This window comes from Chiloscyllium punctatum, chromosome 12 (genome assembly GCF_047496795.1).
Source record: "Chiloscyllium punctatum isolate Juve2018m chromosome 12, sChiPun1.3, whole genome shotgun sequence".
Lineage (NCBI taxonomy): Eukaryota > Metazoa > Chordata > Chondrichthyes > Orectolobiformes > Hemiscylliidae > Chiloscyllium > Chiloscyllium punctatum.
The window spans coordinates 30205723-30233560 of NC_092750.1; the positions used below are offsets into that span (position 1 = coordinate 30205723).

A 27838-nucleotide genomic window follows, 5' to 3' on the forward strand; every position below is an offset into this window, starting at 1 on the left:
GGCTCTCCTGTTCTCAATCACGGAGGTCTTAGACAACAGCACATGGGAGAGACTGGCCCAGCCTTATCTCTGGATGAGCTGACCATTGCCCTGGAGTCCTTAGAAAAGGATAAAACTCCCAGAAATGACAGTTTTACTGTCCATATAGTATTTGGCTCGGTGGGACTTGATTGGCCAGGACTTGCTGGAGGGGTACGACAGAATGCTTCTGGCAGGTAACATGTGTGAATCCATGAGGAAAGGTATCATCACCCTCATCTACAAGTGGAAGGGGGAGAGGGAGGAAAATAGAAATTGATGACTGATTTCATTGTTAAATGTAGAATACAAAATCCTGTCTAAGGTCATCGTCAACCTGGTCAGGTCTGTTTTGGTGGTGATTCATCACCACCAAATCTGTGCTGTACTGGACAAGATGATCTCTGAGAGCCTCACACTCCTTAAGGGATGTGACTGTCCAAGTGCAGGACAAGGGAATGGACAGCTGCTTCATCAGCCAGAAGAAGGCCTTTGACAGGATATTGCACCCCTACTTGTACTCTCCAAAATGGGCTTTGGGAAGAGAATTCACAATTGGATCCAGATGATCTACACCAACATTGTTAGTCCAGCTTCAATCAATTGGTGAGAATCAGAAAGCTTCCCGATTAGATCTGGAGTCAGGCAGGGCAGCCCACTCTCTCTGCCTTGTGTGTGTGTTGTATTGTTCCTTTTGCTAAGTTGATAAGGAAAATGCAAATCTGAGAGGGGTATCTATTCCAGACAGTGGAGGCCTGCAGGTCAAAGATCAAAGGATAAAACTTCTGTTTATAATTATCAGAGAGAATAGAAATATGGTAAGTTGGACATCCAACATATTATCCCCAGTGAGACTGAGAAATATTTAGATGTTAGATTTGATCCATGGGTGGTAGTAAGTATGATAGATTGAGTGACTAAACTAAGGGAATGGATGATGTCACACTTTTTTGCTCGGATCCATCATTAGTGCACAGATTCATGAGCATCTGTGACCAGTTTGAACAGGTTCAGAGGTGCTGGGATGTGTGCAAAATCTGGGGAGGAGCATATTGCCAAGTTGAGGCAGCAAAGAAGCAACACAGCTCCTTGCCTATTGCAGGTAAAAACTTGGTCATCAGGTGTGAAGTACTCTTGGTACTGTTGTACTGTACAGATCTGGTTTATTCCCCAAGACTGCGCCATGACAGTCACCTGAGCCTTTTTCCTCTTCATATGGAAGTCCAAGTTAGACCAAGTCCACAGGGACATCATGTACTTTCGATAAAGTTGGGTGGGGGGTGGGGGGGGAGGGGGGGATGGAGGTAAGATCGTACCCAATGCCTTCCTCATCCTGATGGCCAACAATGTGTGTGGCTGCAACAGGCTGTGCAGAGATCTCTTAGTACACAAATACCAAATGTCACTACCTACCGGGTTTCTATGTGTCCAGTGTTAAAAAGGATGGGACTGACCTTGATGCCATAGAACACTCAAAGTAGTTGGACCATTCTGTATCTTTGTGGAGAGATTTTCAAAGAAAAGCACCTTTGATACTAAATCCATCAGGAAGTGGTCAGTATGTATCATCCTGGAGAGCCTGCGGGAAAAGGAAAGAGTTGATCCTGTGAGGTTGTTCCCTGAGCAGACTGTCAAAGTCATTTGGCAGAACGCCTCATCACGTGAACTTCCCAGCAAGCACCAAGACGTCGCTTGGTGAGAAGGGCACTACCTGTGAGACCCTTCATGTATGTCCCGACTCTGTGTGGCACTGCACCGCTGCCCTCAAAGTGGCTGTGGCGGGGGGGGGGGGGGGGGGGGGGGGGGTGGTGGTGGTGGTGGTGATGGTGAAGGGAGAGAGAGAGAGAGAGATTGTCACATATCTCCTGCTGATATGTGCCTTAGCAAAGGAAGATTGGACAGAGATGCAGCAGTTTTTGTCGAGGATTCTGTATTCTCCAGTCTGTTCCCCAAGTCACACATCGAGACAAACATCAACTGACTGAAAGATACACTTCGGTCTGCCTAATATTTGTTGGTCTTCCAATGCAAAGGGTTGACCCCAACTGAGTGTTGCAGACTGACACATTCCAAGATCCAGGACTATGTGCTGAGAGATGCAATAAAACTTGGGGTAGCTGTCGCCAAGGTGCAGTGATGAAAGACTCCTGTCTGAGGTCTTTCTTCCAAAGTACAATGATGGTCCATTCAGTTGTCAGACCCTCTTATTGCCTTAAATGTTTGTAAGTAGTGTCCTAGATAAGTAAGAAATGCTTTTGGCCTTTGCAACTGCAGAGACTGTTAGGTCCAAGGTTCATTTCTTCCTTGATATGCAAAGACTGTACTGCTCCAATATCTGTGTATATACATAAAGATTTTTTTATGAGTGAAGTCTTTTTTTACAGAAGTAATTTACTAGGAATAGAGCACGGGAGTGAGACACCAGAGTTGTTGACTATTGGATTAGGTTGTGTAATCAGTTCTTGCATTGCTGTTGAGAATTGATAAGGTTCAAAATGGCTGGAGGACTCAGCTGCATGGAATGCTCCCCCTGCAATATGGGGGAAATCAGGGACACTTCCAGTATCTGTGCTTACTCCATATGCAGGAAGGGTGTTCAGGTGCAGTTCCTGATTTGCCATGCAGAGTGCCCAGAGTTGCGGATGAACTATGAAGTATCCCCCAGGAGGCTGAGAACGTTGTGAATAGCACACTTAGTGATCTGATCACAACACCAGTAAGGCCTACAGAGACAGAGAACACTGATGTCCACCAGGAAGATGAGTAAGTATGGGCAGGCAGTGCAGGAGTTCCCTGTAGCCATCCCCCTCTTAAACAGGTATACTGTGTTGGATACTTTTGGGGAGGAATGGTCTCTCAGGAAAAAGTAGCAGCAGCAGCCAGGTCAATTGCACCACTATTGACTCTGTTATACAACGGGGAGGGTTGAAGAGCAGGCGGATGGTAGTCATAGGGGTCTCTATAGTCAGGGGCACAGACAGCTGCTTCTGTGGCCATAAGTGAGACTCCAGGATGATGTGTTGTTTCCCTGGTGGCAGGATCAAGGATATCTCTGAGCAGGTACAGGATATTCTGTAGGGGGTGGCTGAACACAGTGAGTCAATGGTGAGTCACAGAAGGGGTATGTTGATATTCCAGAATCTTTGTATCCTCTTCAATCACAGAAGATGTCCCAGAGCACTGGCCAATAGCCAAAGTTGTTCCTTTGTTTAAGAAGGGCAAAAGAGATAATCTGAGAAATTACAGACCAGTGAGCCTTACGCCAGTGGTAGGGAAACTATTGGAAAAGATTCTTAGCCACAAGCTTTACCCACTTTGGAAATATATGGACTTATTACAGATAGGCTGAATGGCTTTGTGTGGGGAAGGTCATGTCTCACAAACTTGATTGAGTTTTTTGAGGAAGTGACAAAGGTAGATCTTATCTACATGGACTTTAGCAATGTCTTTGCCAAGGTCCCTCATGCAGGCTGATACAAAAGGTGAAGCCACATTGAATCTGCAGTGAGCTGGTGACTTGGATAGAGAACTGCTTTAGTTACAGAAGACAGATAGTAGCAGTGGAAGGGTGTTCTTCTGGCTGGAGATCTGTGACGAGTGGTGTCCCACAGGGATCTGTCTGGGACTCCTGTTCGTTGTGATACATATAAATGATTTGGAGGTGAATGTAGATGGGCTGATTAGTAGGTTTACAGATGACACAAAGATTGGGAAAGCTGTGGATAGTATGGAGGATAGCCAGAGGATACAGCAGGATGCAGAGAGGCTGGTGATTGGGTGGAGAAATGGCAGATGGAGTTTAATCCCAACAAATGCAAGGTGATGCATTTTTGGAGATCTAATAGAGGAGGGAAGTATGCAGTAAATGACAGAACCCTTAGGATCATCAATATTCAGAGTGATATAGACTTACAAGTCCATAGTTCCCTGAAATTGGCAGCAAAAATGGATAGGGCGGTCAAGAAGGCTTGTCATCCTTAGTCGTAGCATAGAGTATAACAATTGGCAAGTCATATTGTAGCTATACAGCACTTTAGTTAGACCACTTTTGGAATATTGCGTACAGTTCGGGTCACCACACTACCAGAAAGATGTGGAGGCTTTGTAAAGGGTACACAAATGGCTTACCAGGATGTTGCCTGTTTTGGGGGATATTAGCTATGAGGAGAGATTGGACTAAAAGGGGTTTGTTTTCACTTGAACGTTGAAGGATGAAGGGTGACCGGATAACAGTTTACAAAATGATGAGAGGCGTGGCTAGAATGGATAGTCAGAATCTTTTTCCCAGAGTAGGGGCTGTAGGTTTAAGGTAAAAGGGAATAAGTTTAAAGGAGATTTGAGAGGCACATTTTTTATACACAGAGGCTGGTAAGTGCCTGGAATGCACTGCCAGAGGAAGTGGTGGAGGCAGAAAGTATAGCAACATTTAAGAGATACGTTAACAGATATATGAATAGGCAGGGAATAGAGGTGTACGGACTGCATAGAGGCATAAGGTTTTTAGCTTGAAAGGCATCATGTGTCAGTGCAGTTGTGGCACACCAAAGGGCCAGTTCCTGTGCCAAAATGTGCTTTCATCTTGATTTTCAGGGTGCTATTGGCCTGGTCACTACCTGGAATGCTGATGGTAACTCCATTTTACTACAGATGGCAACTCCAACTGAATTTTATTGATCAGGCAGTCCTTTGGTTCATTGGTTCTATTTACTTCTGCCCATGAAAGGTCATATCATGACCCCAAGAGCTGTCAGACAATCAAAAAAATCAGCACCTTAGATCCCAGCAGCACCACCAGGAGCAGTTTCCACATCTGGGACTTTCAGCCAGTTCTGGGTCAGTCACCGTGGAGATGATGCCAGTGTGCAGGTTTATAAAATCATGAGAGGCATGAATAGGATAAACAGACAAGGTATTTTCCATGGGTTGGGGGATTCCAAAACTAGAGGGCATAGGTTTAAGGTGAGAGGGGAAAGATTTAAAAGGGACCTAAGGGTCAACTTACTCATGCAGCAGGTGATGTATGTATGAAATGAGCTGCCAGAGGGAGCGGTGGAGGCTGATACAATTACAACATTGAAAAGGCATGTGGATGGGTGTACAAATAGGAAGGGTTTGGAAAGATATGGGCCAAGTGCTGACAAACGGAACTGGATTAATTTAGGATATCTGGTTGGCGTGGATGAATTGGACCGAAGGGTCTGTTTCCGTGCTGTACAGCTCTATGACTCTAAGTCAGCTTGAGGTCATCAGGGTCAATCGGGCAGACACCAAGAGGGTTCAAGGTGAGAGACTGTGATGTCTGGTTGACAGATTTTGAACAGAGCCTGAAGTCTGAGGTGCCATCCAGGGCTGAGTCTGCTGGTTGGTGGGCTCAACTCCACACAGCAAAGTGCCCATTCACCACTGGTAGAATGTCAGCAGCAGGCATGCTAGACCATACTATCCCAACTAATTTGACAAACCTCCCCACTCCTCCTCTCTCCTGCCTACAATACTCCCTGGGGCACCATACAATCCCAGCCATCGTCTCAGAATTTAACATAAGAATAGTCACAATTCAATGATAAGTTGAAACAGGCAATGAGAACATAATCAAGACTTTTAGACATTTAAAGATCAGGCAACAAGGTAAGGAAATTGCTTAACATGCTGCGTGGACTTGCCATCAATAATTCAATTGTATTCAAACATAAAGTCTTAGAACAGTTTATAATGAAACCTTCATTCATGCCAACCATAAACCTCATAGTTCAATGTCATCCACCTACATGCAATATGGTCAAGATTAGCAGAGGCACTCCCTTCAAGTTAATATGATACTAAATATAATGTTGTATTCATATCTCAGGGAAAATACATCCAACAGATTTAGACTGGCTTGCCAAAATCATTGAGGAAACAATGACGATTCTTTTATGAAAAATGTTCAGTTTGAGAACAGCATCATCACAACACCAGTAGGAAGAGCACAACTGCAGCAATGATTAAGCTGCTGGAAAGGGAAGAGGGATTGGGTTATTCAAAATACATAGTAAGGATATTGTAGTTTTATCAGGATTAGTTCTAGTTTAATTCCTTTTTAAATATAAAGATATATACAAATTCAGTTGGTATGTATTACTGAACATATAAGATATAGACTATTTTGTTTTGAAAGGCTACAGATAAACCTGCTTTAAAGTTACCTACTTTCAGTATGTGAAATAGAAATTTGTGCTGGCAAGAAAAATGGACAATTAGCAACATCAATGAAGAGGTGATCTTATGTTTAGAGAATTGCATTTAAATATGCCACTATACTACATATAAAGATATTCTAATCGATAATTAAAAATAATGCCTAATCAACCAGTGGTTTCAAAGAAGTATTTGCTGTTATTTTGGATTTATGGTTCAGACTGCACACCAAATCAAGAAATCAGATTTTTAAAATTAAAATGTAATGTTATTAGAGGCCAATTGGGTTCAGCCCCCATATAAGTTGTCAGGTTGAACTGGGTCCCACTTAATTCTTGGTTGGTGCCATGCCTAGAATACTGTTTATCAGATTGTGCCATGACTTTATTGGATAAAGTTTTGTGAATGACTGTGGGCTTTTGTTGCTTATGTTATAACTTATACCTTTTTTTTAAGTTCAGAGGTGGCCCTTATAGGTATGTAAGTTTTGGATCATCCATAAGATTTTCTTTTGGCGAGCTGGACAATGTTTAAGGTCCATTATCAAGTATTGAGCTACAATGTTAGGCACAATACTACCAGCCCAAAAATAATTTCATTGATGCAATCATAAATAAGCTACACACTGAGTATGTGAATCTTTCCCCATTGAGTTAAATAATGATATTAATGAAGGTAATATGTATAGTGACACTGATGCAATCTATGACTTTATTTACTCCTTATATCTCCAGTAATACCATGCAACTTTTTATTTTTCTTTATGTGCAAAGTATTTTATCGTAGTGTGAGTTTTCTTGTACACAGAGGCACAACAGCCAGAGCTCACGCATGTCTTTCCTAGATATGTGCACTCATGTGCATATTAGTAATGCATCACTAAATAGTAAGTCCAAATTTTTACAAATGCTTTTCAAACCTGAGTAACTGTTGTGACTTTCATGTTTCCAATCATTTGGTTCCCTGGTCTCTGCCTTCAGTTCCCAGTTCTACGATTGTTAAAGACATGCAGTGCAGAGTGGAATCAGTACCATTTACAAACAAAGTGAAGTAGATTGATTTCCTCTTAAAAGTGTAAATACCTGAGAACAGATTGGGTTTTCACTAAGTTGTGTATGTTAATCATTAACATTAAAAAATATATTTCGACATCATGCATGAAATTCGAAGAAATCCAAGTATGCAATTTTCTTCAGATGAACTTTCTACATTTGCTGTAACTGTTCGTTCATTGGTAAGAAGTATTGTTATCAGCTGACGTACATGTTTGAATAAATATTTTGCTGTTGTAACAATCAGTTCAGATTGATGAACTGACTGGTTGGGTGAACCATTAAATCAGAACAAGGCTGTCTTTTTTAAAAGAAAATTTAACACAATTGAAACCTTTTTTGACCTTGGGAGTTTCTGACAAGAGCAGCTTTGCTCAGTTGGACACAAACAAAAAGTAAGTACAATGCTAAATGACCTTTCAGTCTTTCCCATTTGTAAATGCAGCAGAATTTGCCTTTGAAGTACATTCCTGAGGCAGCACCTGGTTACAGGTTTGAAGGCAGGTCAGAACTATTGTCAATTATGACATTGATTTAATGGACCAGTCGGAAGAGTGATTTTAGTTTGTTATTTTGGTCATCCATTACATTGATTTAATTCAATTTTAGGAGCAAAGACCACTGTGCCTTGTTTATTTGCAAATTGTCCTCAATTGTAAGCATGGTAATGACTGGTAAGCACTATTGATCAAGGGTGGAATTCTACCACAAAATAATGTTCCATGTCTTTAAATTGGAGCAGACAGCACCACTTGCTGGTCAAGGAAAAGGATTTCAAATCACTGTAAACTAGTGTAAACATGTGTTTGTCTACAGACTGTTGTATACTCAAGAATGTATACTCAAGAAAAGCACAGGAAACCAAAGCTCGTGAAGGCAACAAAATACAGCTATTGCTGTTTCAAAAACTGCACAATTTTCAACATAGTAGGATGAAATTTTTGATCGAGAGAACCTGGGTTCAATGTTTCCCAGCTATTGAGCTACTTTGATGTGGGCATTAAACAATAAACAGGTTAACATCTTACAGGAATTTAAAGCAAACGTGTTCAGGATTGCTAGGTACATTTTTGCAAACAAAAGTTTCATTCCAACAAGCTGGATTCATGTGTTGCTATATTTTGCTACGTTAAAGAAAGTTCTAAATTTAGCATTAACCAACATCAGCTCCTAAACAACTACCAATTTCACCCTCTATCAGCTACTGCCTAGAACATGTACAGCACTATTACAAATATCATTTGGGTTTTTTACAGATATAAAAAATCACACTGCATTAGAGACACAAACAATCTCAACTTACTGGGTGCTGTTAGTTGCAACATAACACTAATAAGCACATTCTGAAGTTTATAGAGTTGCAAACAACAATTAAACTGGCAATGAAACAGGCTATGATTTACTTCAAACAATTAAACATTTTCAACTTAAAAGTAAGGATGACTTAAACATAAATTCACCTGAGCAGCAAATTGATGTTTTATGCATTACTAAATGGCTATTTCAATAGCAAGCCATCAAGTTGCATTTGCCTTCAGTTAGTCCTGCCCCACGTATGTCAGTTCAAAGAAGTTTTGCATCTAGTGCTGAAAGTGTGTCCTGATGGCAGTGTAAATAGGAAAAGGGAGATCTGAGATATGAATGAACAATGCCATACCTCTGGCAGCACCACCTTGCCCACATTCAGCTCATACCAGATTCTGCTGGATTGGCAGCCTGTGCCACAGTGACCCCACCTCCAGAGCGATTGCTCAGAAGTGGGAACCCTTTGGGTACAGAATGCAATGTTACTGTGCTATTTACCAGCTTTACTCTCAATCCCAGCTCCTAACCCACATGTGTGGACCTAGGGACAATTCAGTCCTTGCTGTTTCTATTCACAGTGATGAAATGGATACTTCACTGAAATAACAGACACCAACATCCATAGCAATCTGCACATTCAGTAAAGTGGATGATAATAAAAGAGAAAAAAAGCAGGAAAGAAAAACCTCTGCTTTAAGGTTAATAATTGCATGCATCTCCTATAGAAGAACACATATGTGGTGTCCACAATGTATACAAATCTGCATCCCACTTCATAGACCAGATTAAATACTTGCAAATCACAATTGTTAGAAATATTGTAGTGTTGTATGATAAGAACAATAATTGTCAGAAATCAAATGGACCTTAAATGTCAAGATTATTTTAAAATCCTTCTTTATCTGACACCACATGCACAATTAATTCCTTATAGTGCTGTTATTGACTAATTGCTAAAAGTATCTTAAAGCATCTTTGATAATTTGCATCTGATCACTTAATCAGGATTAACAATATTATAATGTGCAGTACAAAGCTTTATTTTGTCCTGACCTGCGCTGCATCAAATAAAGATACTTGAATTTCTTTGTGGCAGATGAAGAATCCAATCTTTTATGTTTCCTATGACTACCTACAGAAATCAATGGATTAAAAATTGATGGAACTGATCTATACTGAGAGACTAACAAATTCCATCCCAATGCTGTCAAGGAGATGAATTTAAAACTTTATCTCATATTTTCCACCAATAGTCACAAACCAATTAGCACAAGCGAGAACTTCATACGTAGCAAAAATGACAAATCATCCTGAGATCAAGAAACTCCACATGATTTTAACCAGGACTGATGTTCTCCTTTATCCACAATCCTGACATAGATGCATAGAGTTCTGTCTCCTGGAAGGTCTTTTTTATTATCAGGAATAGACATTCTCTGAAATTTTGCAATTGCTTCCTGGTGTTAACACTATAAAGTCTTATTTGGGAGATCTGAAACAGGACCCTTCCAATTTCAGGTCAAGACTACATCAGACTGGTTGATAGCTCCCATAATATTAATAATTTAAATGAGAGTGGGCACTCAATTCATTAAAGGTGAATTGCCCTCTGGTGTCAGTATTAAATACTACCTAGATAGAAAACTCTTCAACCTCAACTTCCTCCATGCCAAAACTAAACTATTGTAGACATACATGATTTACTGTATGTGGATGACTGCAGGGTCATTATTTACGTTGCACGCATTCCTCGATCTCTTCAATTGTGCATACAAGAAACTAGCCCTTTCCTAGAAAGTTACCAAAACGTACAATAATCCATATCTGGTAGTCAAATATACCACCTCCCACATATGTTACAAGGAAGACACTGGAATATGTTGAGTGCTTCTGACACTTTGGCAGCCACTTCTGTCACTGAAGTACAGGAGATTCATCATCACATCAGCTATGATAGCAAACTATGGGAGCAGGTTTGTGACAACAAAAACCCCTCCAAATTTACAAAGGTCCAAATGTACAGAGCAGCTGTGGTCACCACACTCCTGAATTACAATAAGACCTGGGCTGTGTATCAACAATACAAACCAGCACTGGATAAATTCAACCAGCAATACATTTGCTTCTTAATCTGGTTTCAATGAGAGAACTGTCAAACATTGCCGACTCTCTCCTTGAAGTATGACAGCCTTGATAATAATGCTGATAAACAGTTGATAACAGCCATTCAAAATGGTGATAACTTGTCCATCAAACTATACCACGCTTTGAATTACAACGTCTTAAATGGTGAGGCACAGTGGTGATTGAGAAAGAAGGAAAGGGAAACAATGCCTGCACTCCAGATCCGACTATCTCATGGGACATCCTGACCAAGTGCTCACAGATCTGTGGGCTTGAGATTCAGCCTGTTCCGGGAGACCATGGCTGGAGCCCAAAATCCTGGATCGGCATCATCTTTGAATCAAGCAACAGCCAATAAAGACTCTGCAGATGCATATAAACTGCCTTTTACCAAATACAATATAAAGCAACAGATTACTATTTGAACCATTCCTGGATGTGGGTGCCTCTGGGAAGACCAGAATTTAGACATTGGATTTTCACAGCAATCCAAAACTTTTTTATTGATCGTAGCTTTTGTTTCTAAATTTTTTTTAGAATTTTTAAAAATTTTTAAATTTGAAATTATCATAATGGAATTTTTGGTTGAGGGTCCTTGATTACTAATCCAGTAGTTTGACCACTACACTTCTGTATCATTTTATTTGTTCAATCAAGATGCACTATAGTTGATAGCAACACAGACATGGCAAAATCTTACGTCCGCATGTTTAAAAAAATGAGACATTGCTGCCCCCTTCTGAACAATATATGAATTGAATAACTTAAAAAAATAGTGCTCCTAAGAACTGAATAAAAAGCAAACCACATTTTGCGATTCTGTGCTCACACTTCAGTTTACTCAGAGTGAACAGCTTTTACAGTAGCTTGGTGAATTACAATCAATAACTTTATATTTTTAATATTCATGCTTTAAACTAAAATAGACAATTTAAAGATTCTCTCTATAGTTGAATCTACCATACAAAAATACTTCAAATGATAACTCTGCTTTTAAAATACTTAATGATAATTTTTATTAAAAATATTCATCCCACTGTTTAATATTCTTCTTTAATTTACTCATTAATTATTGTAAAACTACAGACATATACAAACAGAAAAGCTAATGGACAATTCATACAGATTGAGAGCTGCTTTGAGGATTGCTCCTACTCAGAAACAAGTTCAGTTTTATTCTTTTCTAAGGATCTGCACAAGGATGATCCTAGCTTATAGAACTCTGCTAATCGCAGAACTCAGTCACTAATTTCAAATCCCATTCCATATATATGGCTCTGAAATGGCTTGCTGCAGTATCACTGTGGCCTTAGTACAACAGAAAAAAGTGAGGGAATGTGGCCTGATTGAGGCCCACAAGCCAAGATAGTCAAGCAACTCCTGAAATGGACTTGTCTCATGAAATGTCGCAAACATCTGAAAAATTATTGGTTTGAAGTTGATGAATGTCAGATTGTGTAGTATACTTGGAGTTGAATGATTTGATTGTCTGAGGTATTTGTATTTGCATAAACTTTCCTGCAATTATAAAGCAAAATCCAAAGTTTTCCTTCTTAGAGCTGAAGTACATTGTCAGACTCAGACTCCACCTATATTAAACAATCCTCCCTCAATTCTCCCTTGCAAAATAATTTCCTCTAATCATCAGCAGCTTGCCTTCTTATATCATTTGTTGCTTAAGTACCTGGTAAGTCCCAAGTGATGGGAAGCATTATAAAACTGTTTCCAACAAAATCTGACAGATTTTATTCATTCTAATGTCACTGGAATATTATTGTGGTTTGTGTTCCTTAAATTGTTTGAATCCTCAGATACTGAAGCAGTTCCGTGTCCAAATGCAGCTAGATTGGACAAAATCCTGACAAGTGGTAAGTGACATTCGCACCACACAAAACCAGGCAATGACCACCTCTAATAAGAGAAAACTCTAACCATCGCCACTTGACATGCAATAATATTATCTTCACTAAATCCCCACTATTAACATCCTTGTTGTTATCATTGACCAAAAACTGAACTAGACTAGCCATATAAATATAGGGGCCACAAGAACTGGTCAGAGGCAAGGCATACTGCAATAAGGAATTCATCTCCTGATTCCCCAAAGCCTGTACACCATCTATAAGACACAAGTCAGGAGTGTGATAGAATACTCCCCACTTGCCTGGATGAGTGCAGCTTCAACAACCCTCAAGAAGCTTGACACCATCTAGGATAAAGCAGCCTGATGGGCTGCACTCATGTCTTGTTTACTGAAAATATCACTGCTATATTTGGGACAACCCTTATTTAATTTGAACTGTAAATCATACAAACAAAATGTGGTATACATGTACTGAAATGACGAATGGAATATTAAACCCTCATAATGAGTGGCTTTTATGCCCTAATTGGCAAATTTCTGAAAAAAAAAATGAAAGGGATATAAATATGCAAAACCCCAGAAGAATTGCCCTGCATTACTGTTGGGTTTCCTTTATAACTGTAATTCCCTTAATGCCTTATCTTACAGCAGTAGAAACTGTACAACAAGTTCAAAATATGTTTTATTTGTACATGGGATGTGTGTATTGATAACTAAGCCATTATTTATTACTCATCCCTAATTGCCATGGAGACATTAGTGATAGGCTGCCTCCTTGAACCACTACAATCTTTGCTGTTGGATAGAAAGTTTGAGGGTTTTGACTCACCAACAGTGAAGGAACAATAACATAATTCCAAGTCACAATTGTGTTTTCATGCATCTGCTACCCTTGCCCATGTAGGTGGGAAAGGTCATGGATTTGGAAAGTGCAGTTGAAGCAATCTATGTGAGTCATTGCAATGCATCTTATGGATGATACACGCTTCTGTACATTGGTGATGAAGGGAGGAAATGTTTAAGATGGTGAATGGGATGTCAATGAAGTTGGCTGCTTTGTCCTGGAAGGTGTCGATTGTCATGAATGTTCTTGGAGCTGTAAGAATCCAGGGAAGTGGAGAGTATTCCATAACACTCATGAGACTTCTGCCTTACAGACAGTAGACAGGCTTGGGGAGGCAGGAAATGACAGCCATAGAATTCTTAGTCTCTGACCTGCTCTTATAATCATACTATTTAGATTAGATTAGCTTACTTACAGTGTGGAAACAGGCCCTTCGACCCAACAAGTTCACACTGACCCTTTGAACAGCAACCCACCCAGACTCATTCCCCTACATTTACCCCTTTTTCACCTAACACTAAGGGCAACTTAGCATGGCCAATTCACCAAACCTGCACATTTTTAAACTGTGGGAGGAAACTGAAGCATCTGGAAGAAACCCACACAGACACGGGGAGAATGTGCAAACTCCACACAGATAGTTGCCTGAGGCAGGAAATGAACCTGGGTCTCTGGCGCTGTGAGGCAGCAGTGCTAACCACTGTGCCACCATACCTGGCTGCTCCGGTTCAGCTTCTGTTCGAAGATAGCCCTCAGTATGTTGACAGCGGTAGAGTCAGCAATGGTGATGCCATTAACTGTCATGACATGATGCTTAGATTCTCTATTGTTGGACAATCAATGCCTGACACATTGCAGCAATGAAACTTTTTTGGACATCACATCAATAGCCTACGTTTACACCTGTTTTATTAAACAATGACTCAGCAAAGGTTGCCAACTTCTTTCTTTGGCACATTGTAGAACAAATCATTGTGTTGAAATATGAACATTTTTATGAAGCAAAACAATTTAATTTTGTTAGTTCCTCCAACATTTATATCCAGTGGTTTTCAGAAGATTTAATTATTTGAGAAAGATCATTAAACTTTATAAAATACCTTATTTAATTTGATGATAATTTTACTGGTTACAGAACTATGTGAAATCACAGTTAAAGTACAATAGAATTCCCAGATGCATTTGAGATCACAGGTTATACTGGCCAATAAAGTTTTCATTCTTTTCAAATAACATTTGCACCTTCCTCTATATTATTCATTTTCATGACACTCTGATCAATTATGAATACACTACAGTTTTGTACAAATCTAATTGTGTTCATAATTGGCATTAAGTTGAAATCCACATTTTAAATTTTGTAGTTGCAGCCTTATACAGGGTATTTTCCACTAGCTCCAGGTAGTACCACTGAAATAACAGCTTAATTAAATACCAACTGAAACCAGATCCTTGTTAACTGGGCCTTTTTTTGTTAGTTGCATATAAAACCAGCCGACTTAGTGCAACTTAGCTCTTGAGTGCTGGACTTAGTGAGTCAGAGAATTATCAAAGGTAAGGAAAAAAGTTCTATTGTTATTATCCAAACCTCTTCAGCTTCTATAGATTGATGCATGCTCTGCACTGAGTGAAGAAGTTAGTTAATTGGTGGGTATCTGGTAAGTGATTAAAGTTAATTCTATTCCTAAGGTTTGAAATAGTATAGCAGCTGATGGTAAGGTTAATGAAATATGCAAAAACATCACTAAATACAAAGTTGAATAAAATAATTATGTACTTCCTTAGAATACATTAAAGATGGCAGGACAACTAGTGAGTCACAGTTGTAGCATTTGGGATTTCCTCAATAACAATATGTTCCAAAGTCTGTGGCACGTATCTGAAATTTGCTCAGCTTTGGCCAAGAGGTTATGAGTTGCAGACTGAATTCCAAACATTGTTATTCATCAGGAAGGGGTAAAGCTGCCTGGACTCTTTGTACAGGGAGGCAGGCACATCCCTGACCCTCTGATTTGGTCAGTGTTCCACAACAGGAGAGTGTGGGTGTAAGCGAGGTAGGTTAGAGGTTCTGAGAACAAGAGGGGTCTTAGCTTTTGTAATAGTCTAACAGGTTTGGGATTCTGTCGGTTTGTCTGGAGGAGTACCAGGGTTACAGGACAATCAGACTCCTCAGGGAAACAAAACTGAGTATATTGTTGAGCTCTGGACTGACAAGCCCTGGTCCTAATGGACATTCTATTCTCAGGGATCTTCAGTAAAGTAGCTAATGAGATAATTGATGCATTGGTTTTAATTTGATTCCAGGAAGGTATCATTAGGTTGAAAGATATGGAATGGAGTGATTTTTTTTTCTCTTGAGGGCAGGAAAATATAGGCCAATCAACTTAACTTCTGTCATAGGGGAAAATATATGCTCAATTATATTAAAAAAAAGAACCAGGGCTGCAAATCAGAAATAAAAACAAAGGGTCAATCGACACTAAACGTTAACTCTGATATCTCTCCACTAACCAGGATGTTGCCTGGTATGGTAGGAATATCCTATGAGGAAAGGCTGAGGCACTTGGGGTTGTTTTCTTTGGAGAAAAGAAGGTTTAGGGGTGATTTGATAGAGGTGTACAAGATGATTAGGGGGTTAGATAGGGTTGACAGTGAGAACCTTTTTCCACGTATGGAGTCAGCTATTACAAGGGGGCATAGCTTTAAATTAAGGGGGGGTAGATATAGGACTGATGTTAGGGGTAGGTTCTTCACTCAGCGAGTCGTAAGTTCATGGAATGCCCTGTCAGTAGCAGTAGTGGACTCTCCCTCTTTATGGGTATTTAAGCGGGCATTGGATAGGTATATGGAGGATAGTGGGTTAGTGTAGGTTAGGTGGGCTTTGATCGGCGCAACATCGAGGGCCGAAGGGCCTGTACTGCGCTGTATTCTTCTATGTTCTATGTTCTATGATGTTGCCAGATCTGATGAGCTTTTCCAACAATTTCTGGGTTTTTTTTGTAAGCACAATTAAACGTACGCTCCAGTTTAATGAGGACAGACCTTGAACTAAGAAATAGTTCGGTTTCACATCTAATCTCAAAGACCCAGCGACTCCTCCAATGTCACACTGCCTCAGTATTGTATCGGATTATCAATTTAGATTCCGTGCTGAAAGAATGCGGAGTTCGATGTTGAATGTACCGCCCTGACGGGTAACTCACAACTAAAAACTGAGCTCAAGCTGTCTCATAGTCCCCACCCATTGCATGTATCGAACTGGCTTTGGTATATTTGCAGCTTTGATTCCAATAACTGATCTTTGACTCCAAATCTCGGGTTTGTTCTATATTTGTACCTTTTAGGATGCCATAGTGGGAGGGAAGAGCCCGGAAGCCGTCTATCTTTGGCAGTGTGTCAAGAGGCGGCTCCTGTGTGTTCTGGAGATCTGCCTGCTATGGAGAGTGACCCAGAACCTGTCCTCACACGGGACTGTTTAATCTACATCTTCAGTTACCTGGAGGCTGATGATTTGAGACGGGTTTCTCAGGTGAACGAGGTAAAGAACTGGCCGAGAGGAGTGGTCCCAAACACTGTCAGCAGAGAGGGCGGGGAATTGCGGAACTGAGTACTGAGCAATCTCGGACCTGTTCACAACTCCACACACCCTGCACTCAGGGACACCCTCTCACCCAACACCAACACTGGGAAACACAAGGGGTAATGGATCTGAGAGTCGACATTGCTTCATCCCAACCTCCAGTACGCACCCGTTTAGCAGCATCCACAAATGTTGCAGCCTGATTTATTCTGTTTATTTTTCCTTCGGGGTGTACAACATAACCTCGGGCGAGTAAATGAGCCTTGTCAAATCTGAAGTTAGGAATCTCTAAGAATTTCTAGACTACGGATGGGAGACTGTTACACGGAGAGGTACTGTATATATGAAAATGAAATATTTGTAAAGGGAGTTGAAGAGCTCTTGGATCGTTTACAGGTTACGCTGCTCAATTTAAAGAGAAACTAGGCAAAAGTGAGGACTAAAGATGCTGGAAATCAGAGTCTACACTAGAGTGGTGCTGGAAAAGCACAGCCGGGCGGGCTGCAACCAAACAGCAGGAAAATTGACGTTTCGGGCAAAAGCCCTTCATCAGGACCGGCTGTGATTTTCCAGCACCACTTTAATCTAGACAATTGAAAGAGAAACCCCAGCTTAAAGCTTGAAAAATCGTGACTACATCATTTAAACATTTTTTAAATCGAAAATCTAGAATCAAGTTGACACATGAAATCGGAAAGAAGCCCGAATAGAACAAGTTCAATCTGGATCAAAAAGGTTATATGGCCTGCAGCGTTAGGGATTACAAAGATGCTGTTATTCTGTCCTCCTAAACAAAGTCTCATGCAATCTCTCTGTAACGGAGATGGTGATGCATTAATCCTACTTGTATTGCTTGGCCATCATATCTGACTTAGTTGACCTGAAGTGACTCTGAACACAAAGTTAAATTCTTACCCTTGTGTTTAGATCCACCTGTACAGTCCCAATACATCTCACTGATCTCCTCCAGCTCAACCTGCAACAATGATCATACAATGATTTAGCAACAATGGCAGGATTGATATATCAGAGTTAGAGGGTTTCATAAGCAGCCAATCAAACTGTAAACCACTGTGATCGAAGGATTCTCAGTCACCAAAATAAAATCGACATTGGATTGAGCTATTATTATGGCATGGTGGCTCAGTGATTACCACTGCTGCCTCATAGCACCAGGGACCCGGGTTCGATTCCAGCCTCAGGTGACCGTCTGTGTGGAGTTTGCACAGTCCCCCTGTGTCTGCATGGGTTTCCTCCCACAGTCCAAAGGTCAGGTGAATGGCCATGCTAAATTGCCCACAGTGATAGGTGCATTTGTAGGGAGTAGGGGGATGGGTCTGGGTGGTTTGGAAAGTTTGGTGTGGACTTGTTGGGCTGAAGGGCCTGTTTCCACACTGTAGGGAATCTAATCTAAACACACTGGATTAAAATATCTACATTTTGGTCTGGAAGCCGTAAACTTTCCAAGTTGTCAAGACTCCATAAACTAACAGATTTTCTCCTTCAAGTTCAAACCTGACTGAGAATAAACATTGATATCTTGTGATTTACAGGCTTGGAATGATGCTGCCGAAACACCCTGGCTGTGGAGGTGAGAGGAGTCCATTGCTGACACATGCATGCTGTATTGTGCCCACTTTTAAAAAAAATTGCATTTATGTAAAACCTTTCATGATCCCAGGAAATTCCAAAGCAATAGTGAATAAGCTGAAGTCATGGTAGTGTGGGAAATATGGTGAAACAAACCACAATGTAATATTACTTTGTGTTGATAAGGGCAGAAGTCACATAGCATCAGGTTATAGTCCAACAGGTTTATTTGAAATCACTAGCTTTCGGACTGCTGCCCCTTCAAGTGTTGATGGTTGATGAACAATTATTGGTCAGGAGGACTGTTCTTTGAAATGGTGCGATAGGATAGTGTACATCGACCCGAGAGGTTAGATAAGGCCGTAGTCTTTTTGCCAGTCCATTCCATCTCTGAGCACAAGTTGACTTCTTCTTCCATCAACAACATCCTCACTAAACCCCTTGTCATCCAGCACCCCATCATGCTGCCAATGTCAGCTAATATTGTAAATGATTCTTCCTTGTCATGCACTACCTCACACACTTTCAAAAGCTTATTTTATTCATTTCACAGGATGTGGGCATCTCTGGCTAGGTCAGCATTTATTGCCCAGAGGACAGTTAAGTCAATCACATTGCTGTAGGTCTGGAGTCACATGTAGGCCAGACCAGGTAAAGATAGCAGTTTTCTTCCCTAAAGGACATCAGTGAATGAAATGCTTTTTTTTCTCAACAGTCAGCAACAATTATGGTTATCATTGGCCATGTAATTCCAGGTTTTTATTACTTGAATTCAAATTCCACCATCTGCTATGGCAGGATTCAAACCTGGCCCCCCTCGAGAACATTATCGAGATCTCGGAATTAATGGTGTAGGAATAAATACTACTTGGCCATCAACCCACCTATCATGAGTTATGATCCCCCTTGTCAAATACTATGCTTGACCTCTCTATCCTGACAAACTGTTTTTTCCATTTCTAAGCTCTTCTCTCTCAGGTTAATAAATTGGGCTGCTGCCTATTAAATCGTGCATGTATTTCCAATTAGGTTTTTATATCTCGCATTGATGAATGCATAAATTAAATTGACTGTGCTCATTATCTGAGCGTCATCCTTCTCTGATCACTCAGCAGTCAGTCATTGACTGACCACTTCACCCTTCTTCCCCACTATAACAAAAACAAAATACTGAAGATGCTGGAAATTTTGAATTAACATAGAAGATAAAGCAAATGCTGAATAGACCTGGTAGCATTTGTGCCTGCTTTCTGTACAGGTGCTATCAGACCTGTTGAATATTGTCACAAAGCTGGTCCCTTTTTTTCAAAAAGCTGTTCCTTTTCTCAAGGATACTGTGTTTTTGATTTTTTTCAGAGGGGTCATAAACGGGCCGGGCTCCGATTAGACTAGTTTGGTACAGAGATGAAAAGGATTTTGAGAGGCCTTTTGTTTATATATAAACCGATGAGACTTCAGGCCAAAGTGGTCATGTTTTGGAAGTGACCTGTATAATGGAAGGGGAATAGTCAAATCTCTAGCTGAGTAGTTCAGTCCAGAACTAGTCGGGAGTTCAGCAGTGGGCTATGTGAACAGGCTCTCTCTCTTTCTGCCCTTCTAACTTCAACCTGTAAGCATCTGTTCCATATTTTACTTTTTTTTACAGGGGGTTTGATTAGTGGGGCTGTTGTGTATTTTTGGAAAAGCATAATTAAGTCTAGTTTGGATAGACTGAGTTCTGTAGGGCTTCTTTATTATGTTCTTTGTCTTTCCTCATGTAATTTTGTGAATATATTTTTGTCTGTTTTAAAACCTGACAGTCAACCACAGTAATTTACTCGGGTAATTTTCACTGTACACTTACTGAAACAAATTGTAAAGTTGTGGTCTGGGCTGCCTGCTTAAGTGATCTGGCCTAGTCCATAACAGATTGAGGGCTCTTTGAAGGATTTTAAACAGCGAGTGGTAGGTGCTAGTATCTTTATTTCGGTGTTGGTTTGGTTGGATAGACAAAGCTTGTGATAGTAATAGCTCTTCCAGTCACCACAAGTTTCCTGGAAGTGGATGTGATGACTTTGAATGTTTTGCAAAAGGCGAATAAGACCAAGCTGCAGAAATCAGCGGAGAAGTTGGAATTGGAGCTGCCTGCTTCTGTGAGGAGAGATAATCACAGCAGTAGCTCAGCATTTAAACTTCCTGAAGAAACCATCAGAATCTGTAGAGATGACAAAAATTAAATTGCAAATGAAGCAGCTTGAGTTAGAGGCGAGAGATAAGGAAAGGGCAGCAGAAATAAAACAGTTTGAGTTGTGGTTAAAAGCAGCAGAGAAAGAAAAAGAACAAAGGACTTCAGCAAAAGAGGAAGAAAAAGAGCTATTGAACTTCAGAAACTGACACTTAAAAAGGAAAGTCAGCTTAGAAGGCTGGAGATAAAGGCTGAAGGTAACCTTAGCGAGGAAGCAGTACGAACTCATGTGGAAGACCAGAGAGTTAAAGTGGCAAGGTTAGCAGCTGAAGTGGCTGATGATTATGAGCTGGTCCATAAAACACGGTTTGGCTTCCAGAACCAATTTCAGTCCATGCGGGATAGAAATTCGGGCAAAGAGAAATCCTCACCTGGAAAGGGAAAGGTAGATCTCAGTAAAGTTCATAATGATAACTTACCACGGGGTTAAAAAGAAACCCTTGAGGGGGACAAAGAAGTGAAAAAGCTCCGGTGTTTTCATTGTAATATAGTGGGCCACATGAAATCAGTGGTGGGCTAGGAGAAAACCAGATGTAGGAAAACTGGACAAGCCTGGGAGTTTTGTTGGTCTAGTAACAAAAAGCACAAGGGATGTTAGACAACTGCCTCAGAGTGTACAAGATGATCAGAGGTTGATTAAGAAGGAAGTGCCAGATCTGCTTAAAAAATATACATGCAAGGGTAAAGCTTACTCACATAGGCCAGGAATAGCAGGTGAAGAGGTTACAATATGAAGGGACAAAAGATCCTCTCAGTCTGTAATGCTGAAGGATGAGGAGATATGCGCTCCTGAGGGACTACTGCCAGAAAGGTACTGGTAACAGGAATTCATGGTGAGACAGTGCTCAATTATGTAAAGTGAAGCTAGAGAGTCCAGAGAAGAGTGGAGAATTTGTGGTAGGAGCACAGGACAAACTCTCAACTCCAGGAATACAATTTGTCCTTGCAAATGATCTTGCTGATTCACCGGGAGGCATGCTGCCTCCTCTAGTTGAAAAGCCAGTGGAGACACAGGCAACTGAAGAATTGGAGGATGCTTATCCAGGAATTTTCCCAGATTGTGTGGTCACAAGATCACAGAGGCACAAGTTGAAACAGAAGAGGTTAACAGGCACAGATAAGGAAGCTGACATAGCTTTATCAGAAACTCTTTTTGATCAGGTAAGTGGAACAGAGCAGGAGCAAACCAGTAAACATGCAAGGCTGGAACAGGATACTGATTGGCTGGAACAGGATACTGATTAGGAATGATCAGCCATGATCATATTGAATGGCGGTGCAGGCTCGAAGGGCAGAATGGCCTACTCCTGCATCTATTGTCTATTGTCTATTGTCTATGTTTAGCTCTGCTAAGCTGATTGAATTACACCAGAAAGAAGAGAACTTATAGCAGTTATATCAAAAGGCATATACAGAGGAGAGTGAATGCATCCCTGTGTGTTATTACTTAACAAATAATGTCTAAATGAGGAAATGGAGACCATCACACATCCAAGCAGATGAGAAATGTACAGAGATTCATCACGTTGTTTTGCCAGTAGGGTATAGAAGGAGGTGCTGCAAGTGGCACTTAAAGCTACCACTTGGAGGTTATTTAGGAGTGAGGAAAACACAGGCTAAAATACAAAGACATTTTTACTGGCCTGGACTACACAAGGATGTAGTTGAACTTTGCCAGACATGTTATACATGTCAGCTAATCGGAAAACCACAGGCTGTAATAAAACATGCACCTCTAATACCTATTCCAGCATGTGAGGAACCTTTCACAAGAGTCTTGATTAATTGCATAGGTCCCCTACCTCAAACAAAAAGTAGGAATACGTATTTATTAACAATAATGGATATGTGGACTAGATTTCCAGTCTTAGCCACACCAGATTACAGTAAGCCATTCAAGATGGCTATCAATGCCAGTGATGTGGATGTTGATGCAGTGCTCCTGCAGGAGGATGATGAGGGAATACAAAGACTCATCGAGTATTTTTCCAGAAAGTTGAACGTTCATCAACAGAAATATTCAACGGTGGAGAAAGAGACTTTAAGCTTGGTGCTGGCATTACAACATTTCAGTATCTGTATTACCAGCAATGCATCTGAGACAATCGTGTACTGATCATAACCCATTGACATTTGTGGAAAAATTTAAGGACAAAAATGCCAGACTGTTTAGATGGAGCTTGTTGTTGCAGGTATTCAGTTTGACAACTGTGCATGTGGCAGGTTGCTAAAATGTGATTGCTGATGTGTTATCAAGACTCAAATGAGATACGGAGCCATTTGGTGATGGGTGTGCCATGACCTGAATTCACATGTGGTTTTGCATGTTTGCATGTGAATAGTGTATGTGTGAGTTTTAGACTACTAACCAGTTTGTTTTTGAAGGGTTTTCAAAGTGAAGCCATCTTTTGGGATTGATGGTTTTTTTTTAAAGGGGGGAGGTGTCACAAAACTATTCCTTTTCTCAAGATTACTGTCACCTTGATTTTTTTTTCAGAGGGTGTGTAAACAGGCCGGGCTCTGATTAGACTAGTTTGGAACAGAGATGAAAAGGATTTTGAGAGGTCTTTTGTATATACGTAAACAGATGAGACTTCAGGCCAAGTGGTCATGTTTTAGAAATGGCCCGTATAAAGGAAGGGGAGTGGTCAGCTCTCTAGCTGAGTAGTTCAGTCCAGAACTAGTTGGGAGTTCATCAGTCAGCTGTGTGACCAGGCTGTCCCTCTTTCTGCCCTTCTGACCTCAACCTGTAAGCATCTGTTTCACTTTATTTTTACTGTGTTTTAAGGGGATTTGCTTAGTGGGACTGTTGTGTATATTCAGAACAGCATAATTAATTCTAGTTTGGATAGACCAAATTCTGTAGGGATCCTTTATTCTGTTCTTTGTATTTTCTTGTGTAATTTTGTGAACAAATATTTGTCTTGTTTGAAACCCTGATAGTCATCCTCACTAACATACTCCGGGTAATTTTCACTATACACTTACTGAAACAAATTGCAAAGTTATGGTCTGGGTTGTCTGTTTTAAGAATGTTTTGAGTGGTCTGGCCTAGTCCACAAAAATATTCCAGAAATATGTGCTTTTCTTCCCTATATTGTCTGGTTTAGTGACACTGTGCTGATTTACCTCCATTCTTAATTTTTTAAACCATAATTTGACAATATCCAGAAATGACTTTTGTTTGTACCTCACACTTTGGCTCAAGTCTCTTTAGAATATGACATAACCTCTTACTTTGGTTTGCTATCCTTTCTTTCCTTTTCATACTGGCACTTTTCAGCACATTCATGTAGGTCAAAGGCTCTGATTTAAAAGCAAGTTTAATCAATAAATGATGCACTTGATTTTCATTTCTCCTTTTTTAGACCAATTGCTTTCTGCTGTGCTGCTGTCTTGTCTCCCTGGAAACATCATAGAGGTTATCATATTTGAGATCCCTACCTACTTCCAGTTGTGGTTGCTGGATAATAATCAGAAGCAGGAACCCTAATAGCTTTTGCCTTCATTAATAGGAAGGTAGCTAACCTAGAAGTTAGCAGAGCAAACCTTGAAAAATTCTGTTCAGTGCAGTTCCGGTCATTACTATTTTGTTTAGATTTAAGTGTGGTGTGGAGCATTTTTTACATTAAGATATAAATATTATAAATTTTTACTTATGTGGAATGGAGTGAATCAATGTATTTGAGTGATGTAGGTGAAGTACACAGAGGTTTGGGACAACAATGCATTCATACCTTTAAATTGTCTCATCCTCTTGAAGTTCATATTTGCAGCATGAACATACTTGGCCTTGTTGCCCTTGAGAAAATGGTGGTGCACTTTCCTCTGAAACAACTGTAGCTAAGGTGTACCTACAATGCTTTCAGGTAGGAAAGTCTATACATTTTGACCCATAATGGTAAAGCAATTATATGCATCCAAATCCAGACAGTGTGCAACTTGCTGTCATGGTGTTCCAGTGCAGATTGTCCTTTTCCACTAGGGCTGTATTGATTGCAAGTTTGCAAAGTTTTGCAGAAGAAGCCTTAATGAATTGCTGCTGTGTATTCTATAGATAGTATACACTGAAGCCATTGTTTGTCAGTGTTGGATGTTTTGACTTGTAGATCAAGTGCTAATCATGTTGACTGCTTTTTTACCTCCGTATTGTTGCTGTTGTACCCACCCAGGCCAGTGGAGAATATCCCTATGGTCCGCTGACAAGTGGAAAGTCATTGTGGAATAATGAAATATTCAGCCTCTAACTTGCTCAAGTAGCTAATGTTTATGTAGCTACTACAGGGGCTTGGTGATGGTTCAGGAACATATGTGCTATCCTTGGGTCAAAGGTGACACTTTTTGAGCGAGGGGAGGAACAGAAATCACCGGGCCCTGGTGCTGTCCCTTATCCTGACTGCCAGACCAGAGCCAAGCTCACTGGGTCCCCTGAGTCATAGTTGTTGGACCCTAAGGAACCTACTATCCCAGTTAAAAATCGCACAACACTAGGTTATATTCCAACAGGTTTAATTGGAAGCACTAGCTTTCAGAGCGCTGCTCCTTCATCAGGTAGTTGTGGAGTACACAATTGTAAGACACAGAATTTATAGCAAAAGTTTACAGTGCGATATAACTGAAATTATACATTGAAAAATACCTTGATTGTTTGTTAAGTCTCTCATCTGTTAGAATGACCATGTTAGTTTCAATTCTTTCATATGTAAATCACAAAACAGTTTTTAAAAGTTACATTCTAAGGTTACATTGTACTTTGCTCAAAAGCTGCACAAATCCATGTAAGATTCTGTTAGTTCATTTTTTTAGATTAGAATCAGTCTAAACACTATGGCACAGACAGCAGCACACAGGGGGCTAACACCTTCAGCACATTAACATTTGGTGTCAGCCCAGATAAAGTTAACCTGAGAATGTAACTTTCATGTTTAGATATTACCAGGGAATAAACTATCATCCTTTATGGGGCAGCACTTAAAGTACTATGTCATCCTATAGCTTTACTTTTGAAATTTTGAAATACACTGAGAGGGACAGATTCTAAGTGATCCAAGGTGTAGAATGGGGAATAAAACTGTGGCTGTAAAGAGCTGCTCCTTTTTTTTAGGTATTTTCAGCTAATTTCCTTGAATTCTAGGTGCAGTAATCACTGTTTTATAAGCTTTTGCATTATTTTGGAACTTTGAGGTGGAGGAGCAGGCAATCAAAACAATGGCACTTTAAGAAGGAGGAAGAGAGAGACAAAGGTAGTGACCAAGTGGGAAGTGAAACAAGTGAAAAGGGATCTAAGGAGCAACTTTTTCACACAGAAGGCGGTACATGTATGGAATGAGTTGCTGGAGGAAGTGGTTGAGGCTGGTAGAATTACAACATTTTAAAAGGCAATCGATTAGGAAGGGTTTACAGGGATATGGGTCAAATGCTGGCAAATGGGACTAGATTTATTTGGGATATCTGGTCGGCGTGGACAAGTTGGAACACAGGGTCTGATCCATGCTGTACATTTCTGACTTTGGATGAGTCAGCTGTACCAAATGTTTGACATATATATATGCTGTTTGGATTTACAGAAGATTATGCTTGGAGCGCTGGATTTTCTGCAATATCTCCAATGTGGATAGTGAAATAAACTCCTGGAAAAAGTATTATTTACATCGTTCCAAAACAGAGCAGCACATGGCATCAGGGCGTAGCACTGCTGACTATAACTGCACAACTTTCAGGGGTCACAGTGGTAAGTTGAATACTCTGTTTGATTTTGTTGCAGTAAGGATAGTTCTTATGTTCACTTCGGATCAATTTCATTCCTTTTTTTAGAAATAATACCATTTGCAGTCAGACATACAGCTAGCGGAGGGAACAAATAGAATGATCGAAACGTGATTCCAACTGTCCTCTCTGAAAATAAGCATCTCAAAACAAAGACAAGTTGAAAATGCACGATTAGGGCTGTTTTCACACAGGGTAACTGTGTGCAGTCATATTTTTGTCAACATGCCTGTACATACAAGATTGTTGCATGATGACTTAGATGAGGAAGCAAAGAGTTAAATGGCTGTATCAAATCACATAATATTACATAAGCATATCCCAACATGTAGGCTCATCCAACTCATTTCCCCTTTAATGCAGCAAGTTAGAGCGCAGCTCTTTGACAAAATTCCCTCTCATCATACCTAACATGCATTAAATATGGGAGACAGGTCCCAGAGCCTCTCATCAGGCAATTGTGCAGGTTTTTGGTGAGGTACATGCAACACAGGCCACAGGCCAGCTGTACTTGGTGAGCAGAAGAGATGAATAATTAGCTCCTGCTTCATGAAAATGAATAAATTCTGGGTAATCCAAGATGGAGGACAGGAAAAATTTCTGGCTGTAACAGCTGCTCCTTTTTTGAGGTATTTTAGGTGTTGGAGGTGATTTCCTCGAATTCCAGGAGCAGCAATTACTGTTTCATATGCTGTTGCATTGTTTTGGAACTTTGGGGAAAAAAAAAGAGTCAAAACAACAGCAGTTTTAAAAGGGAGAACAACAGACAAAGGAAGCACATGGTGTGGTCATTGCAGGAGAGAGAGAGAGAGAGAGAGAACCTGCACAGTTACTGCCTTTGCTGTTTGAATTCATGTATCGCTGGACATCGGAGTGCATCTGGGAAAATTAACAAACAGTGAAATTCACAACTAATCTTGGAGGAACTGTTGGGCGAAGTTCACAGCACAGAATCAGATAAGTTAATCGTTGTTTTTAAGTGTAGCCTACAGAGAATCTGTAGTGAGTAGAGGGGTTCTTTCTTGATTATATGTTTTTGGAGATATGTCTCCTGATTAAACTTAAAATATAAGCCATAACTATTAATTTAACCTGGGGCGTTGTATGTAGAGGAATAAGAGTGTTATTTTCTGGGTCTATAGATTGTGAAGGAGCCAAAATAATGGCCTTTAGTAGAGTGATATGTACTTCTTGTCAGATGTGGGAGTTTAGAGAGTTTAAGGGTTACTGCGGATTATAGAGACAGTGGAGAAACAGTTCGAAGCAATGAGGAATTTTCAACAGCAACAGTGGG

At 40.3% G+C, this 27838-nt stretch overlaps 1 protein-coding gene across 5 annotated transcripts in view; it reads left to right on the top strand.

The window, feature by feature from the left end:
* fbxw12 (F-box and WD repeat domain containing 12) overlaps nucleotides 1-27838 on the top strand; it is a 112253-nt gene that overhangs the window by 65656 nt on the left and 18759 nt on the right. The window contains exons 1-5 of one of the 5 annotated variants that reach the window (XM_072582231.1): nucleotides 7521-7642; nucleotides 12488-12544; nucleotides 16729-16922; nucleotides 18518-18555; nucleotides 26346-26509. In XM_072582231.1, the coding sequence (XP_072438332.1) occupies nucleotides 16821-16922; nucleotides 18518-18555; nucleotides 26346-26509 (304 nt within the window). In that variant the 5' untranslated portion in view covers nucleotides 7521-7642; nucleotides 12488-12544; nucleotides 16729-16820. The other 4 variants (XM_072582232.1, XM_072582230.1, XM_072582233.1 and 1 more) reach the window with 4 other exon arrangements.